The following is a 20,457-nucleotide window of genomic DNA, read 5'->3' on the forward strand; positions in this document are numbered from 1 at the left end:
GACAGACTACAAACTGTATATCAAGCATTTGTCCCAGGATATACGGATGGATCTAAAGATCCTAATACGGGAAGAACAGGTTTTGCTTTCAGTTTTCCATCCTTAAACATTTCTGTTAATAGGAGAACATCAGATCATTTATCAGTACACAGTAGAGATGATGGCAATAGCAACAGCACTACAGTGGATAGAGGGATAAAAGATAATGAAAGGTTGATAGTTTAGCAAAACAGGCTTTGGAAAATGAGGAGGTCATGAATATTTCACTTAGTAAATATGAAGCAAAAGCAGTAATTAAAGCATATACCACGAAAGAGTGGCAACATAAATGGGAAACAGTAAATACAGGACGTCATCTTTATGAAATACAATGAGAAGTAGGAGTAGTGAGGATAACTAAAAGAAGCACCAAAGAGGAAAATATTTTAACAAGATTAAGGGTTGGACATACTATGCTGAATAAAACCTTAAAAATAACAAATAAACATCCAACAGGATTATGTGAGCATTGTGGAGTAGAGGAATCAGTAGAACATGTTATATGTGTTTGTCAAAAGTATACTAATGAATGAGAAATAATGAAAAATGAACTTAGAAAGATGGGAATGGATGAATTAAATCTTAAAAATATAATTACTTATGGACAAGAGAGTTTGTTTTTTTATCTCAAGAGAACAGAGCTGATTAAGAGAATTTAGAGGGTTTTTTTAATTTTATTTTTATGAAATGGGTAATACTGTCTATGGTAAATTCTGGTCCACACTCCAACACAGTAGGTGGCGATAATGCCCCTTAATGTTGGTGCTACCCGCCATAAAATCAAAGAAGAAGAAGAAGAAGAAGAAGAAGAAGAAGAAGAAGAAGAAGGAGGAGCTGCTGCTGGATGTTACTCGTCTCACAGTGAAACCGAAAGCAGCCGATGACTGTAAACAGGGGCGTAGCAAGCTTTTCAAAAGTGCGGGGGATGGATGTGGTTTGTTTATTAGCAATAAAAACGATGAATACAATGACAGGTACAAAAGGTATAACATAAGATATAAAAAGCTTCCCATTTAAATGAGTGATAGGCCTACTAGAAAAAGTCAAACCTCTGTTGTGAAAATACACAACAGTAGACTTGTTAAAGAATCAGAATCAGAAATACTTTAATAATCTTTAATATATAAATAATATATGTATATATATATATATATATATATATATATATATATATATATATATATATATTTATACACTACTGGGCAAAAGTTTTAGATCGGTAAGATTTTTTATGTTTTTAAAATAAGTCTCTTCTGCTCACCAAGGCTGCATTTATTTGATAAAAAAGCAATAATAATAATAATGAAAAAAAAAAACAATTTAAAATGACTGTTTTCTATTTTAATATATTTTAAAATGTATTATTCCTCAGATGAAAGCTGAATTTTCAGCATCAGTCTTCAGTGTCACATGATCCTTCAGAAATCATTCTAATATGATGATCTGATGATAATCAAATGTTTCTTGAGGATAAAATCATCATATCAGAATGATTTCTGAAGGATCATGTGACACTGAAGACTGGAGTAATGATGCTGTAATTCAGCTTTGATCACAGGAATATATTACAGTTTACTGTATATTCACATAGAAAACAGCTGTTTTAAATTGTCATAATATTTCACAATATTACTGTTAAAGACGACATTTCGGAAGATAGAAAATCAGCAATCACTTCAAATGTGACAGTAAGTTCGTTACATTTTTCATAGCTGTAATATCGATAGAGTATTTGTGTCTCAACAGACCTTATGACGAACTCAAACTCAAATACACGGTAAAGTGGAAAGTTGCTTTTGTAGGCCTAATATCTAGGCCTACTTACTTCACGACACGTCTACTGAAAATGGTTAAACTTGCACCTACTTTTTTCTTTAACAGGAGAATATTAGTTTAATGTTGAAATCTTCGGTTGACTTTAAATACGTATTTAATTAATTTTTATAATATTATAATGTGTGTTCAGTGACGCAGTGAGACTTGGGGAAGGAAGTGTGGTCATAGGATAAACACATAACAATAACATCATATTTGCTTAATGCGAGACGAATAAATGGATTGTGAAAAACACCTGCTAGAGTTCAGCAGTGTCATTAAAGTGAAAGGAATAGTTCACTTTAAAATGAAAATTCTGTCATCCTTTACTCACCCTCATGTTGTTTCAAACCTGATAGGCAGTGGGCCAAGTCCGTCTATCTCGTTTAGTTTTTGATTTGACAGTTACCCAGCAGCTGTCTGGCTCATTTTTTTTTATTTGTCTGTATGAATAATTCACAAAAATATTAATGATTGTTTCCAACGCCAACTGTTGACATTAAAGTATAAAAATAGATTTAATTGCGCTAGCTGATCACAAACGTTGGCCGGAGTGAGATCCAATCAACGCTTGTGTTGTTACCTTGTTGAATTGATTTGGCCAATCACATTATTCGTTGAACCGGCGTCGCGTCAGTCTGAAGCCAAATCCATGAGTCTACAACCCAACCTGGAGAGACCGGTGTGTCTCGGCAAGACACGTCAAGGTAAGATTTGTTTTACAATGATTATACACCCCTATATCTTAATGCTTTTCATATAAGTTGTATTTAAGGTCCCAGAGTTTCATCTATCAATAAGGAAAAGGATCAGTGATGAGCTATCTGTTTATACAGGGGAAATGGTTGCATTATTATTAGCAATACAGTGGATAGAAGAAATAAGACCTGTGAAATCAGTTATTTGTTCAGACTCATGTTCATCATTGGCTAGTTTACAATACAGTCATTCAGAAAGTAGACCAGATATTTTAATGGAGATAATGCAAACAATGCACAGAATTCAAATGATGGGGATTACAGTAGTATTTTTGTGGGTGCCTGCACATGTTGGTGTCCAAGGAAATGAAATTGCAGATAAAGAAGCAAAAGAAGCAGTTAAAAACAATGACATTAATTTAATTGTTAATTTAAGTAAGAATGAAGTTAAGAGTATTATCAAGAAGAGACTAAAGGAAAGGTGGCAAAAACAGTGGGATAAGGAGAAAAAAGGTCGGTGGTTCTATATAATTCAAAGGAAAGTGGGAGAGATGAGAATTGCAGGGAAAAACAGGAGAGAAGAAATAGTAATATCAAGGATGAGATTTGGACACACAAGATTAAATAGTACACTTTATAAAATGGGTAAACATGATACGGGAAGATGTGATTATTGTGGGCAAGAGGAAACAGTAGAACATGTTTTAATGCATTGTCAGAAATATGAGAATGAAAGAAGGTTGTTAATTCATAATTTAAAAAAAATAAAAATGCAATTTATACCAAAGTATATTCTGCAAAATAACTCGAGAAATGAGTGTTATATTTTTATTCTTCAGTTTCTTGAGGAATCTAATTTGTGGGAGAGAATTAAAAAAAAAAGAAAAAAAAAAAGAAGTCGTCTTGATCCACACTCCATACCAGTTGGTGGCGGAAATACACCATTTTGTTGTTTGTCAACCGCCAATAAAATTCAAGAAGAAGAAGAAGAAGAAGAAGTTGTATTTAAGACTGCAAGCTATAGTTCGCCGTGAATATGCGTTGTCGTTGATGAGAGCAGTAACGTTAGCCACGAAAGAATGTTGGTAGTGCAGCAGTAAAGCTAGGTCTAACGGTATGTTGCTTAGGCTAATCCAAAATAATCATTCGGTACATACACAATGTACTAAGCAAAGAGTATTCAAATACGGGATAATTACGGGAAAATATTTAAACGGGAAGACAGCAGGAAATAAGTCTGACTAAGGGAGAATCACTGGGTAAACGGGAGGGTATGTCCAGGTTGGTTACAGCAAGCTACCTAGGCTACAAGTAAGCTAGACTAATTATCAGCTAAAAAGAGTGCAAACCTAAACAAATAAATGATTTCAAATCAACTTTATAGTGGTAGTCATGGAGTTATTTAAGCCAATTATGGTTGATTGTCACGATTGATAGTGGTTGGGCTTCACCTACATAACAGAACAGGTATAAGATGGAATATGGTGGAAAAATATTTTAGTTAAAGATGGCTGTTTTTGAGCTATTTAACAAAATTATTTGTGGTCAGAACTGCAGTAGTCTTGTCAAGCTTGTTTAAGATGGTTAGCATCTTAATACAAATGTCAAGATGAAAAATGTGATTTAAAATGATCTAGTAATGTGCGCTTTCTGTGTTTATTTATCTGAATATAATTCAGTTGTTTATCTAACACACAGACACGGACAGGACAACATTATATCTCTCCACACCCAAATGACTGCAGAGGTGATCGTTGACAATCATCACATCAACAGCACCATGATGGAGCAAGTCAAGATCAGAAGTATCCACATCACAGATGACCCATCTTGATCTATCGACACCAACAACTGAACCTGGCCAAGAAAGTCCAAAAACCTCTGCACTTCCTCCCACAGTTGAGGAAGGCTCATCTCCCAAAAATCCATCCTCTTAACTTTCCATAGGGAAATCATAGAGAGCATCTTCCTTCCACCCCCACCCTCCAATAACCTAAGGGCAGCTGATTGACTCTTGCACAAATACACTGGTAGTTTACACTATGATGCTGCTACATTGTTTTATTTTTAAATTTGCTATGAACATTTGACCCCACTTACACACAAATTGCACTGCCTTTTGCTACTTGTCATGTCATCCACTTACACAATAATGCTATATTAATTAGGGATGAGTCACGATTTTCGAATATTCGATTAGCTGATTTTATTATAGAATAGGATGTGTCTTTAAAAAATCCCCATGTTTTAGTTGTGGTTATAAGTTGCAATCCTAAATTCACACAAAATTTTTATACATTTAATAAATATATTCTTAATATTTGTTGTTTTTGTTTCTATGTTTGAGCTTATATATCTCAATATTAATAACAGTCTGGTTAATTTTGAGTCTTGAAATGTAAACTAAACTCTCAAGGGTTGGATTTCTAAATATATGTTGGTTATGTGTCTTTTCAGAATGACTTCTGAGCAGCAACCTTTTTATTTTGGGTATGTCATGTATGCATCACTTGCCAAAATTGGGGCTGACTAGTAAGGGGTTAAACGTATAAATGAAACGTATGTTTAAGTTTTTTAACTTATATTTAAGCGTCACACCGCTCCGCTTTATTCACATGCTCTGGGGCCTCATTTATAAAACTGTGCGTAGGATCCTTACTAAAAGTGTACGTGCGCCCGAAAGCCAAAAATGTCATCAGCGTAAGATTGTGCGCACATGCGTCTCCTCCCCGAAATAACCATATATGGAGTTTACAACGCCTAGTTTTACTATGCATATCCTCATCTGCATATGATTATTCATTCACGTGAAAACATGTTTAATGGTACCAGAAATTAGGAAAATATGACATACAGATGTGCCGTTACATTTCATTGATAAAAATAATTTAGTAGCCTATCCTTGCCTTGTTTTTGAATGAATAAATCAAATAGTGTAAAATACATTTCAGAGAAAGTTTTTCTCAATCTTTTCCACTGGCCAAATAGTATTTTTAATTGATTTATATTTTTAATGGAAACAGATAGACCCTGTTGTGCATTATTTGCACGAAACCATTTTCTCAGACAATCTGCTATTATCATAAGCAATTAGTTAAAACATTAAAACACAGCATGCCAGAGGAAAAGTGTTCAAAAGCATTGCATCCACAACAAATATTTAATAAATGTTTATATCAGAAGTAATACATTACACATTTTTAATGGTTAAAGCAAAATTTAAATTTCAAGAACGCAGCTTCCTGGTCACTGACAAAGATTACTTTTTTGCCTCCGCTGTAGAATCTGTGTTCATTATAAATACATTGGTTGTCAAGGAAACGGGAGGTTAGTACTCCTGCTTATTTGCCAGTTTAAAAAAGTAAGAGTTTGTAAGGACATTGCGTCAAATGTGCATACAACAAAGTTGGAAACAATGTCTGTAGTACTTATACGATTTTATTACATGACCTCAGCAAAAAAAAAAAAAAAAAAAAACTTACACAGCTGTGAGGTAAGTATTAAATTCGCCCACCGCCTATAAGCAGTTCTGCTTTCTCCGATGGTAAGAGACACCCTCTCATCTCACTATAATAAGTACCAAGTACACTCTCATCTCATCCCAATTCCCACATTTGTAGTAATTACACTATAACGCGTCGCAAACCGGAAATTGTAACGCGTGAGCACGCGAAAGTCTGTCTATTTTTTATCTTTGCAAAGGTCCCAGGACAGGAGCTCCGTAGTATTTACCTCAATACAAGTGGCTCTGCTGTAATTTATTTCCTCGTTCCAAACCCGGAAGTGTAAAAAAGAAAGAAAGAAAAGAAACCGAAAGCAGTCGATGACTGTTAAGACGCTATTTTGGAAGATAGAAAATCAGCAATCTCTTCACATGTGACAGTAAGTTCGTTAAACTTTTCATAGCTTTAATATTGAGAGTATTTGTGCCTAAACAGACTTTATGACAAACTCAAACTCAAATACACGATAAAGTTGAAAGTTATTCGTGATACTTCTAGTCTACTGTAACACTCATTAAATGGCCGAAAATGGTTGAACTTACACTTATTTTTTATTTAACAGGAGAATTTTAGTTTAATTTTTAAATATTTAATTGACTGTAAACTATTTCATTATTTAAATAATCTATATAGGCCTAATGTGTGTTCAGTGATGATGACTGTGGAAAGGAAGTGTAGTCGCAGGATAAACACAAACGCGTAAAAACAACATCATATTTGCTTAATGCGAGACGAAAAACGGATTGTGAAAAACAGAGTTCAGCAGTGTCATTAAAGTAAAGGTGAATCCAGTGTTTAAATGAGGCTGCTGTGTTTGAAAGTGTGGCCCACATGTTGCTCTAAAAACAACATTACAGTAACTAAAGACTGTTGACATTAAGTTATAGTGAATTAAATGCCATTAAAACAAAATGTGTAAAAAAACAGTTGTGTTTTGTGCATGTTTTCTGTGTCCACATAAAGGCCTGGAAAGTCACTCATCAAGGAGGAAGAGAAGGAGCAAATTTCATGTAAAATGAGGAGGAGAACCATACCTGTAAAATGAGTGTGTGTGAGGAGAGAGAGGAGGAGAACCGTACCTGTAAAATGAGTGTGTGTGAGGAGAGAGAGGAGGAGGCGTCTGTTCACACTCAGAGAGCAGCCTCTCCAGTATCCAGCTGTGTGTCCATGAAGAGTAACCACTCCATGCAAGAGCCCCCTGTGTTCAGTAATGGACCATATCCAGGATTCAGCTGTGTGTCCATGAAGAGTAACCACTCCATGCAAGAGCCCCCTGTGTTCAGTAATGGACCATATCCAGGATTCAGCTGTGTGTCCATGAAGAGTAACCACTCCATGCAAGTGCCCCCTGTGTTCAGTAATGGACCATATCCAGGATTCAGCTGTGTGTCCATGAAGAGTAACCACTCCATGCAAGAGCCCCCTGTGTTCAGTAATGGACCATATCCAGGATTCAGCTGTGTGTCCATGAAGAGTAACCACTCCATGCAAGAGCCCCCTGTGTTCAGTAATGGACCATATCCAGTATCCAGCTGTGTGTCTATGAAGAGTAATAACTCTATGCAAGCGCCCACTACGTTCAGTGATGGACCTGCTGTGACCTCTGACTCTGTGTGAGTATCATGAAGTTCAGGGCCGGTCTAGATTCTGTTGGTGCCCTTGACAAGGTATTGCAATAACACACATACAGACAAATACAAGTGTGTTTATGGTTGCACAAATAGTTGTTAAAATAAAAGGCAAAATGGCTATATAAAATATGTATCCAAATTGAATATATTTATAGATGATGGTCTTGGAATCCAGATAACTAGTTTGTCTCATTCGCCTCTTACCTGGCGACCCTATTATTAAACATAGACTGGAAAATTACATATCCAAACTTAAATGATTGCTGTACTATATTTTTCTTTTCTATTAATTTAAAACCTGTGCCTGGGCACCTAAAACTGCAAGTCAGAGTGACAAATCCAACCAAGTTGTCTTTCAAATTTGTCTCAAACTATCAATATGCTCTGGGAGTTTTAGGTGCAGTAGCCAATATGGCCACTAGGAGACATTCAAACTCCATTTGGTGATTTAAAAACTTGTAGGATTTTAATTCATGAATGCTTTGGACTACTGGCCTCTTTTGATAAAAAGAGCTTCTCCCCTCTTAGCGAAACAGAACGCGATGCTGTGATCATCGGTGATTCCATCGTTCGACACGTACAAGCTACGTTAAATAAAAGTAAGGTGCATAGTCACTGCTTTCCTGTTGCTCGTGTTTCTGAAATCGCTGCTCACGTTCCCGAGATTCTGAACGAGTGCGTCGGAACTGTGGTCCTGCACGCGGGAGGGGCCGACATCAGGCTGCGACAGACAGAGGTTCTGAAGAAAGACTTCAGGAATCTGATCGATACGGTACGCAGCACATCGCCTGATATAACGATCATTGTGTCAGGACCGCTTCCCACGTACCGACTAGGTCATGAAAAGTTTAGTAGATTATTCGCGCTAAATGAATGGTTAATATCATGGTGCAATGAGCAGAAACTGCTCTTTGTAAATAATTGGAATCTGTTTTGGGAGCGTCCTAGGCTTTACCGTGCTGATGGCTTACACCCAAGCAGATTCGGATCGGATCTTCTGTCAGATAACATCTCCAAAATGTTAAATACCTTTTGACTAGTAACCAAAAGTTCAAATCATAGTCTCTGCTGCACCAAATTAACTGATATAAATAGTGTAGAACATTGCATAGAAACTGTGTCTATTCCTCGTTTAGTGAGATCAAATAATAAATCTACTGTAGGATCTAGAAAAAATCTAATTGTTATTAAACCAGAAAATGTTGCTATTAATAACCAAAAACAATTTCTAAAGCTAGGTCTTCTAAACATTAGATCACTCACACCTAAGGCAGTTATTGTAAATGAAATAGTCACGGATAATAGCTTCCATGTACTTTGCCTTACTGAAACTTGGCTTAAACCTAATGATTATTTCGGTCTAAATGAGTCTACTCCATTAGGATACTCCTATAAACACAAACCCCGTCAGATTGGTCGTGGCGGCGGTGTTGCAGCGGTCTATAGAGATATTCTCAATGTTACTCAGAAAACGGGTTATAAGTTTATTTCGTTTGAAATACTTGTACTAAATGTTACGCTCTTAGATGTTAGAAAAAAATCCATATTATCTCTAGCCTTGGCTACCGTATATAGACCGCCTGGGCCTTACGCTGATTTCCTAAAAGAGTTTGCAGATTTTCTCTCAGATCTATTGGTCAATGTAGATAAAGCATTAATTGTTGGAGATTTTAACATACACGTAGATAATCCAAATGATGCGTTAGGGGCTGCGTTTATAGATTTATTAAATTCCTTTGGGGTCAAACAAAACGTCACCGGACCAACTCATCGTCTTAATCATACACTCGATTTAATTATATCATATGGAACCGATCCAACCGATATAGATATCATTCCACAAAGTGATGATGTCACTGACCATTACTTGGTAACTTGCATATTACGTACTGCTGTAATATGTCATGCGGCGCCGCGTTTTCGACCAGGCAGAACAATCCTTCCATCCACCATAGATAATTTCTCGAGTTGCTTGTCTGATCTGTCTCAGCTGCTGCCTGAACCCAAACAAACAGATGAACTAGAAGAACTAACTAGCACCATTCTCTCTAGAACATTGGATGTTGTTGCACCCGTTAGATTAAAAAAGGTCACAGAGAAAATTAAAGCACCATGGTACAATAATACTACGCATGTTCTAAAGAGAGAAACCCGTAATTTAGAGCGTAAATGGAAACAAACTAATTTAGAGGTCTTTAGAATCGCGTGGAAAGACAGTATGTCACGTTATAAAAAGGCCCTAAAAGCGGCCAGGGCCGAGCATCTCCGCAAACTAATAGAAAACAACCAAAACAATCCTAGGTTTTTATTTAACACCGTGGCTAGACTAACAAATAAACAGACGTCACCCGAACAAAATATCCCGTTACAGTTTAGTAGTAATGATTTCATGAACTTCTTCACTGAGAAAATAGAAAACATCAGAACCACAATTGTAAACGTTCAATCCTCAATCGCGCCTTATAATTCAGCCTCAATTTCCCCCCCGCAAGAACAATTACAGTGCTTTACAACTATAGAACAAAAAGAGTTAAATAAACTTATCACTTCATCTAAAACAACAACATGTTTATTAGATCCTATACCAACTAAACTACTGAAGGAAGTGTTACCTGTAGTGGAAGAGCCTCTCCTCAATATTATTAACTCGTCTTTATCTTTAGGTCATGTTCCAAGAACATTTAAACTGGCAGTTATAAAACCTCTCATTAAGAAACCACAATTAGATCATAATAATCTAGCAAATTATAGACCCATTTCAAATCTACCTTTTATGTCTAAAATACTAGAAAAAGTTGTGTCCACTCAACTGGGCTCTTTCTTGCAAGTAAATGATATCTATGAAAAGTTTCAGTCTGGATTCAGGCCGCATCATAGCACTGAAACTGTGCTCGTTAAAATCACAAATGATTTACTCGTAGCTTCTGACCAAGGCTGTATCTCAATACTAGTTTTACTTGATCTAAGTGCTGCGTTCGATACTATAGATCATACAATACTCTTAGATCGACTACAAAATTATACTGGTGTTCAAGGACAAGCATTAAGCTGGTTTAGATCATACTTATCTGACCGCTACCATTTTGTCTATTTAAATGGAGAAAAATCGATCATAACTCCAGTAAACTATGGAGTGCCGCAGGGATCTGTGTTAGGCCCTCTGTTATTCTCAATATATATGATGCCACTTGGAAATATTATAAGGAAACATGGAATTAGTTTCCATTGTTATGCTGATGACACTCAAATATATATTTCATCACGGCCGGATGAAAACGCTAATTTATCCAAATTGACAGAGTGTGTTAAAGATATAAAAGATTGGATGACGCGTAATTTTCTTTTATTAAATCCAGACAAGACAGAGGTAATACTTATCGGTTCAAAAAACCGCCCACAGAACCTCTCACAATACAACTTTGACATCGTAGGATGTCCTGTTACTTTATCTGCTACAGTAAAAGACCTGGGTGTTATACTCGATTGTAACCTGTCTTTTGAAAATCATATTTCGTATGTTACAAAAACTGCCTTTTTCCACCTTAGAAACATTGCTAAGCTACGTAATATGCTATCAGTTTCTGATGCAGAAAAGTTAGTTCATGCATTCATGACCTCGAGACTAGATTACTGTAATGCTTTATTAGCCGGTTGTCCTGCATCCTCAATAAACAAGCTACAGTTAGTCCAAAATGCAGCCGCTAGAGTTCTTACTAGATCAAGAAAATATGATCATATAACACCGATTTTATCATCACTACATTGGTTACCTATAAAGTTCCGTATTAATTATAAGGTATTGCTACTGACTTATAAAGCCCTAAACGGCTTAGCTCCAGTCTATTTAACGGATCTTCTATCACCCTATAATCCATCGCGCTCTTTAAGATCAATAAATTCGAGGCTTTTGGTCATACCTAGGATATCCAGATCAACCAAAGGAGGGAGAGCATTTTCACATTTGGCTCCAAAACTCTGGAATAGCCTTCCTGATACTGTTCGTTACTCGGACTCACTCTCCCAGTTTAAAACTAGATTAAAGACGCATCTTTTCAGCCAGGCATTCATATAATATTGTTAATCTCACAGTTTCAAACTACAATCCGGCCTCTAGTTCATAAATGCCAGAGGAGAACTGGCCCCCGACTGAGCCTGGGTTCTCCCAAGGTTTTTTTTTTTTTTTTTTTCTCCATTAGGTCACCTGATGGAGTTTTAGGACACCATTAGGTCACTTGATGGAGTTTTTTCGGTTCCTTGCCACTGTTGCCTTTGGCTTGCTCAGTTGGGGATATTTTGGGGATATTTAATTTTATTCTATCAATCAATAAATTCCACTAGAAACAAACTTTGTTGTATTATTTTATTTTAATACTGTGAAGCTGCTTTGATACAATCTGTATTGTAAAAAGCGCTATACAAATATACTTGATACTTGAATACTTCAGCAAAAACTAATGCAAGGTTAATTATTATAAGTCAGTGGCTCTCAGACTGGGGGTGGCACAGAAGTTCTAGAACACTTTTTTTTGTAATTAAATTAAAAATATGTAAATTAAATGTTTGATATTTATCTGCATTTACTGTGAATAGTAAATTAATGTTCAAAATTATCCACTTTTGTTAAGGGCTGTGTCGGTCAGTATGATAACTGAGTACCATCAGCAGTGGTAAACTAAAACACATTTTTGTGCCCGTGAACGCTGTTTTACCTGGATATTAGGACACGAGTGAAGTACAAAGCCTTGTTTACAAAAGAAATGATAGGTTAGCAAAACATGTTACATCGCGACAATGGAAACGTTTGGATTCGTGCCGAATGAGAGCGGTACGTGAGAGCCCATAAACTATAATTAAACCATATGTCGGTTTATTCTGTTTTGCGATTTCTCACAAATTTAACAATAACCTATTCCACGAATTAGCCTGGAGGGAAACTAAATTATAAACAAAACCGACAAAAAATACAACAGAACGAAAATACAAATTAAAAAACACTGCTTTAGGTTTTACAGGAAGATGTGCTAACTGTGGTATTCAGATAAGTAATAGCCTACAACAGAAATCTAATAAAGTAATAAAATATAAAATAACACTCCTGTATACATTAAATATAGACTAATACTTTTTAAAACTACAGTTTATTAATGCAAGAGCAGTGAGTGGTTTTATCTTTGTCTTTTGTTGTTGGATTTAGCAGATTTATTAGGCTGCTGTCACTTTAAGAGCTGCACGGATCCAATATACTGTTACACACGTACTCTTTCTCAGTGTTTACATTCACTTAAGGGTTTGTGTACATAAAAACGATATGCTTAAATAAGAGAAGTTGTCGTCATTGTCAAAACGATTGCCATTCACATGGATCCGCGAGAACGACTATAAACGCTGTATTCTGCTGCCAGACCATTAGATGGCGATGAAACACTATAGATTGATCAAGTAATACAAGGCTGCCAACTCTCACACATTCACCATGAGACTCACTCAATTCAAACTCACCCTCATGTCGTTCCAAGCCTGTAAGACCTCCGTTCATCTCAGGAACACAGTTTAAGATATTTTAGATTTAGTCCGAGAGCTTTCTGTCCCTCCGTTGAAAATGTATGTACGGTTTACTGTCCATGTCCAGAAAGGTAATAAAGACATCATCAAAGTAGTCCATGTGACAGCAGTGGGTTAGTTAGAATGTTTTGAAGCATCGAAAATACATTTTGGTCCAAAAATAACAAAAACTACGACTTTATTCAGCATTGTATTCTCTTCCGGTCTGTTGTCAATCCGCATTCACGACTCCGCAGTGACGTAAGACTGACGTAAGACGCTGCTGACGTGTTATCTGGTGCGCCCGAGCTTAGTTTACAGTCTGAGGGAGACGCACGCTGTATTCAAACTATTCTACATTGTTTGTATTTTGGTATTGCTATATTTTTTAAAATGGTGCGTAAGTGTGCATGTCGCTATAACACGTCAGCAGCGTCTTACGTCAGCAGCGTCACTGCGGAGTCGTGAACGCAGATTGACAACAGACTTGGAAGAGAATACAATGCTGAATAAAGTCGTAGTTTTTGTTATTTTTGGACCAAAATGTATTTTCGATGCTTCAAAAAATTCTAACTAAACCACTGATGTCACATGGACTACTTTGATGATGTCTTTATTACCTTTCTGGACATGGACAGTATACCCTACATACATGTTTTTTTTCTCCATTAGGTCACCTGATGGAGTTTTAGGACACCATTAGGTCACTTGATGGAGTTTTTCGGTTCCTTGCCACTGTTGCCTTTGGCTTGCTCAGTTGGGGATATTTTGGGGATATTTAATTTTATTCTATCAATCAATAAATTCCACTAGAAACAAACTTTGTTGTATTATTTTATTTTAATACTGTGAAGCTGCTTTGATACAATCTGTATTGTGAAAAGCGCTATACAAATATACTTGAAAAAAAAAAAAAAAATTTCAATGGAGGGACAGAGAGCTCTCGGACTAAATCTAAAATATCTTAAACTGTGTTCCGAAGATAAACAGAGGTCTTACGGGCTTGGAACGACATGAGGGTGAGTCATTAATGACATAATTTTAATTTTTGGGTGAACTAACCCTTTAATGACCATAGCACGTTAGATGACTAGAAACATTTTTTATTGAGAGGAGTATTTTGCTAAATATGTGCACTATATTACAAATTTTATTATATTTTTACTTGTCAATAAATAATTGTTATTATAATGAAAACCACATTATATGTAATTTAATTTGTTATTTTTAACCTTGAATAATACCAGATGATAGGTCTCTCTGTATGTTTACAGCATTATGTGAGATATATTTTTTTCTTGAGAAAAATGAACATGTAGGCCATCTACTGTAGCCTACCTAATATTTATACAAATGAGTCAATAATGAATCAAAATTTAAATCAAATCCCAAGAATATAATTGAAATCGTGAAAATTGTGTTAAGCAATAATACAAACAGTACCTACCAGTCATTGTACCATATAAACATTGTAACATGTTGTCACTAAACTTAATACAATTCTGTTTAGTTACCAAATGTTTTGACAATCACAATTACACCCCTTTTGTGATGCAAGTTGTTTTTTTTCCATAATTCTCACTACAAACTAAACTCAATAGTTGGCAGCCCTGAGTAATAGCCCACGCATGTGTCACAGTGTCTGATTTGTGTATCCCGGGTGTCCACTAGAGGTCTCTTCCCCATACTGTCACCACTACATCATGAACTGCTTTTCCCACAATCCTTGTCTGGACTCTTCATTGATCATTGCACTCAGCTGTTCCCACTCACCTTGTTAGTGTGTGTGTATATATACTCTGTCTGTGTCAGTATTTGTCATGGAGTCCTTGTATATTGTCACACCACTTCTGGTAGTCTGTTCTTGCCTGTTCTTGCCTGTTCTTTTGTTTTTGGATTACCTTATTGGATTTTGCCCCTTGCCTGGACTGGATTGTGAGTACGGATTACCCTACTGTCATCCCGGAGGCCATCCCTGAGCAGCGCGTTGTCATCCCGGAGCTGCCCACCATCAGTCCTGCCACGGCCAAGAGGGCTGTCTTCCTTTTTTATGCATTGGCCTGTACTGCATGCATGGAAGGAAGCACATGAGTTCTGCCAATCCAGAGACTGTTCACGTCACGTCTGCAGATCCCGAGACTGTTCACGTTATGTCTGCCGATCCAGAGACGGTTCACGTCACGTCTGCCGATCCAGAGACGGTTCACGTAACGTCTGCCATTCCAGAGACGGTTCACGTCACGTCTGCCGATACAGAGACCGTTCACAACACGTCTGCCGATCCAGAGACTGTTCACGTCACATCTACCGATCCAGAGACTGTTTGCGTCACGTCTGTCGATGCAGTGTACCCGTCAGCCCTGCCACAGCCAAGAGGGTGTCTTCACTTTTGATATGGTTGCTGTCCTGCGTGCCTGGGCTGCACACACCACCAAGATGGCAGCCTCCAGTCTGGTTGGAACCCCGGACACTGTGCTGGAGCCGGTATCTGTTCCTTTTCCTGAGCCGGTTGTCTGTTCCTGAGCCGGTTGTCTGTTCCTGAGCCGGTTGTCTGTTCCTGAGCCGGTTGTCTGTTCCTGAGCCGGTGTCTGTTCCTGAGCCTCCGTCGTGGCCGCCCAAGGGGTCGTCTCCGCCCTTGTCGCCCGATGGACTGACATCTCCAGCCTGTAACACATTTTCAAAAGTTCGCGTTTTTAGCCGCCCAAAACGCCGTTGTCCTGTAAATGAATGTCCAAAACGTAGGGGTGTAACGATTCGTTTTAACAACGATTCGATTCGTATCACGATTCGTGGTTGTCGATATGATTCAAAGACGACATTGGTTCATTTAGAACGATACGATCCGAAACGATTCAGTGACTTGAAATCGATTCAGTGACTTTTTAGCCAAAAATTCTTGAAAGGGAATCGGGTATCAATTAATTACGAGCACAGTATAACGATGATAGGACATGAAATTTCGTTTTTCTGAGGTGAGAGACTTTATTTCGTTACAAGTTATGAAAATAATGATAGAATAATGACACGGGCATATATCCTGACAACATCATCTGACCGCAGATACTGAATCTGGACAACACGTTTTTTTTCTAATTTAAAACGTAACGACGTTGCATGCTTGTAGTTTATTTTGTGCTTTATATATAGTGAAACGATATAAGCCTGCAGCGCGCGCTGCCGCATTTGCGCGTGCAATTGTAGAGTGTGCGCTACTGTGGTATAGCGGCTGAGAGGACAGGAAAGTCAGTTTTTCTGAGGTGAGAGACTTTGCGTTGCTTGTTGTCTTTGTGCTGCTTGTTGTCTTTGTGCTGCTGCTGGCGCGTCACGCATGGCGATCACGTCACAGATAGGCAGACTGAATCGAGTAACGTTTAACGCCATATAAAAAAAAATCCATATAAAGTCTGACGTGCTTAAATCCAATGCGTTATTTCCTAGTATCGATACAATCGATTCATTACCTTTTAAAACGATGTTAGATCGATATATGTCGTCCGAAAGGCCAACTTGCCGAACACAGATCGATGCAGTTGATGATTTGTTACACCTCTACCAAAACGCATAAAAAAGTTTTACTATTTTAGACATAAGGCATAACCGACTCTTTACGAGGATACTTGCATAAATGCCATTTTGAGATATTGTGTGTAGGCTATTTGACTGTTTAGGCGAGTATCTGAAGGCCACAATGTACTTTTCTTATGCATGTTTAGCCCCGTCTCGGAGAGCGCACACAGCTTAATACACTTTTAATAACGCTGTTTAATATCAAGCACTTCCAGCAGTTTAGCAAAAGTAGACTATATTTACAACACTCTTATTTGGCTGATTTGGATGTTAAGTTTGACTTGGGTAATGAAAGCGCACCGCTGTGAAAGAAAGGAAGGTGCGCTGGACGTATGCGGCAGCGGCACAATAATCGATTCATGTTGCTTTTGAGGGCCCTAACCAGTTAAACTATCAGATGCCTGCTGAAAATCATCTGTATGACCTCTGAAATTAAAGCTTAGAACTAGGAAGGTCAGTTCGACTAAAGGAGAAATGGCAATTGGGAAATATTTGCAAAATGCTCCAATAATAACTTGTCACTCCTAAAAATCAACATCAGAGGTTCTCAAACTTCTCAGAAAAATTACTGTCAATCAAATCCAAACCTATTCAATTATATTTCAGCATAAAGCAAATATTACTCTTGATCCGCCACTCTTTTTGTTTGCAAAAATCAAAATTGAGGTTACGGTGAGGCACTTTACAATTGAAGATTTTTTTTTTTTTAAAGAAAAGAGTGAAGAGTGTAAATTAATTTTTGTGGTAATGAACATTATCTCACAAATGTTGATTGAACTTCAATTTTACTGAACCCAGAATTTTCCTTTACTGTAATCAACATGCACAGTCAAGTTTATGGTAACACTTTATTTCGATGGTCCACTTTATGCCGCTTTTCCACTGTATGATACGCCTCAGTACGGCCCACTTTTGGGGGGTTTCCACTGTGTAAAGTTCCTAGTACCTGGTACTTTTTTATTACCACCTCGGTTGAGGTTCCAAGCGAGCCGTACCGAGACTAAAATGTGACGTGTACACACTGCAGATCACTAATTTGGTCAGAGAGGATCTTCACTGCAGCGTCATTGGATTTGCGACACGAGACACCAAACCCGCCAGATTTAAATAGTCAGCAACAGCCACCGCAGGATCATTTGTCTGCACGACTTTTTTAAAAGACTTGCTTTAAACGACCATTGCACGCAACCTAAAAAAAAAAAAAGTGTGTATCATGGCCATTAGACGAGGAGGCGGCACAACTATAATGATCAGTCTATAATCCCACCCATATTACCGATTTATGTTTCTGCCGGTGCCCACACTCCATACACAAAAAGTGGTGAGGACATGTCCCACCCGCAAGTTACGCCTATGTTACCAACCAAACAAAAGCACATTCTCTCCATGAGTGTTGTCATGAGTCGCGCTCTCGCTGATATCTGCTGATCCGTAGTAGTTAAAAAAAATAAATAAATAAATAAATAAATAAATAAATAAATACTAGGGCTGTCAATCGATTAAAAAATTTAATCGCGATTAATCGCATGATTGTCATGAGTTAACTCACGATTAATCACATTTTTTTTATTTGTTCTAAATGTACCTTAAATGAATACTTTTCAAGTTTGTAATACTCTAATCAACATGGGCATGGATAAATATGGATGCTTTATGCAAATGTATGTTTATTATTGAAACCATAGTCAACATAGATGAAGACGAGACATGTTTCAAAGGTCATAGATGTTTTTCAAAGAACTTGTTCATGTCTATTAGACACATGTAGAAAGAACAAAGTAATACCAGGTTCCCATTACTTCTCTTTTTTTGCACTGAGCAATTCACTAACACAAACATGTTTAGATTTTTGCATGACAGGGCAGCTCTTCTGAAAATGCTAAATGTACATTTATTATTTATTATTACATTAGTTTGTCTCTCTCTATGCCCATTTTGATGAAGCTAAATTCTCAATAAAACAGTTTTCATTGGTATATTTTACTGTTTCTGTTGTCAAACAACGGAATGAATATGAAATAGTGACTGAAACGCGACCCATTAAGACATAACCAGCTCTCGGAGGGAGGGAGGTGCGCGCGTGTGCTGGGAGAGCAGTACCGGCGGTACCGGTAGATTCTCAGAAACTAAATATGGTTTGGGCGCTTTTTTGAAGGGAAAAAAATCGCTAAAGGGGTCTGCAGTGTCGCTAAGTTGGCAACACTGTGTATCTCCATTTCTCCAACTAGGTGTTGGGCCACGGGTCAAACAGCAGTACCGGCGGTACCGGCGGTACCGGTAGATTCTCAGAAACTAAATATGGTTTGGGCGCTTTTTTGAAGGGAAAAAAATCGCTAAAGGGGTCTGCAGTGTCGCTAAGTTGGCAACACTGTGTATCTCCATTTCTCCAACTAGGTGTTGGGCCACGGGTCAAACAGAAAATACGCACTGCGTTAATCTCGCGTTAAAAAATTAGTGCCGTTAATATGATTTTGCGTTAACGTGTTATTAACGCGCTAACTTTGACAGCACTAATAAATACCTATTTACAATAAGCACTTAAGGCAAGGCAAGGCAAGTTTATTTATATAGCACATTTCATACACAATGGTAATTCAAAGTGCTTTACATACTATTAAAAATGATCAGAAGAAATAAGAATATACAAAACAGTTTAAAATAAAGAAACAAGAAAGAACTAAAAATAATTAAAACAGTTTAGAATAAAGAACAGTTTAAAATAAAGAAACGAGAAAGAACTAAAAATAATTAAAACAGTTTAGAATAAAGACTAAAATAAGACACAGTATAAACAGTCGGACTTAACTCAAAAATAACTATTAAATAATACAATAACTTGAGAACTGGCTGACTAAAATCAACTTGAAAATGCTATCTACGCATTACTTGGCAAGGCAAGGCAAGGCAAGGCAAGTTTATTTATATAGCACATTTCATACACAATGGCAATTCAAAGTGCTTTACATAGAAGAAATTAAAATAATAAAAGAAATAAGAATAATTAAAACAGTTTAGAAAAATAAAATAAAATACAGTACAAACAGTCGGACGAACAGTGGCACAGTGCTCATTCAGTAAATGCATAGCTAAACAGATGTGTTTTGAGTCTGGATTTGAAAGTGACTACTGTAGGAGCACATCTGATCTCCTCTGGAAGCTGGTTCCAGCTGCGGCTGGCATAATAGCTAAAAGCAGACTCGCCATGCTTAGAGTGAACCCTTGGTATTTCTAGCTGATATGATCCTAATGATCTGAGTGATCTGTTGGGTTTATATTCAGTGAGCATATCTGCAATGTATTGAGGTCCTAGGCCATTGAATGATTTAAATACCAGTAGTAATACTTTAAAATCAATCCTAAATTTGGGAGCCAGTGTAAAGACCTGAGGACTGGTGTGATGTGTTCATATTTTCTGGTTCTGCTCAGAATCCTGGCGGCAGCGTTCTGTATGAGCTGCAACTGTCTTATGGTCTTTTTGGGAAGGCCAGTGAGGAGGCCATTACAGTAATCCACCCTGCTGGTGATGAAAGCATGCACAAGTTTCTCTAAGTCTTGTCTGGAAACAAAGCATCTAATTCTTGCAATATTTTTCAGATGATAGTATGCTGATTTAGTTATTGCTTTGACATGACTACTGAAACTAAGGTCTGACTCTAGTGACAC

At 37.3% G+C, this 20,457-nt stretch overlaps 1 protein-coding gene across 1 annotated transcript in view; it reads left to right on the forward strand.

Annotated features, from left to right (window-relative positions):
* The first annotated feature begins 6,348 nt into the window (after window positions 1-6,348).
* Window positions 6,349-20,457, forward strand: part of LOC307170642 (uncharacterized protein) — a 67,552-nt gene continuing 53,443 nt past the window's right edge. The window contains exons 1-2 of the mRNA XM_079891835.1: window positions 6,349-6,434; window positions 7,019-7,668. Coding sequence (XP_079747961.1) covers window positions 7,097-7,668 — 572 coding nt within the window. The 5' untranslated portion in view covers window positions 6,349-6,434; window positions 7,019-7,096. The remainder of the gene's footprint in view (window positions 6,435-7,018; window positions 7,669-20,457) is intronic.

This window comes from Squalius cephalus, assembly GCF_949319135.1.
Source record: "Squalius cephalus genome assembly, chromosome: 1".
NCBI classification, from domain to species: domain Eukaryota; kingdom Metazoa; phylum Chordata; class Actinopteri; order Cypriniformes; family Leuciscidae; genus Squalius; species Squalius cephalus.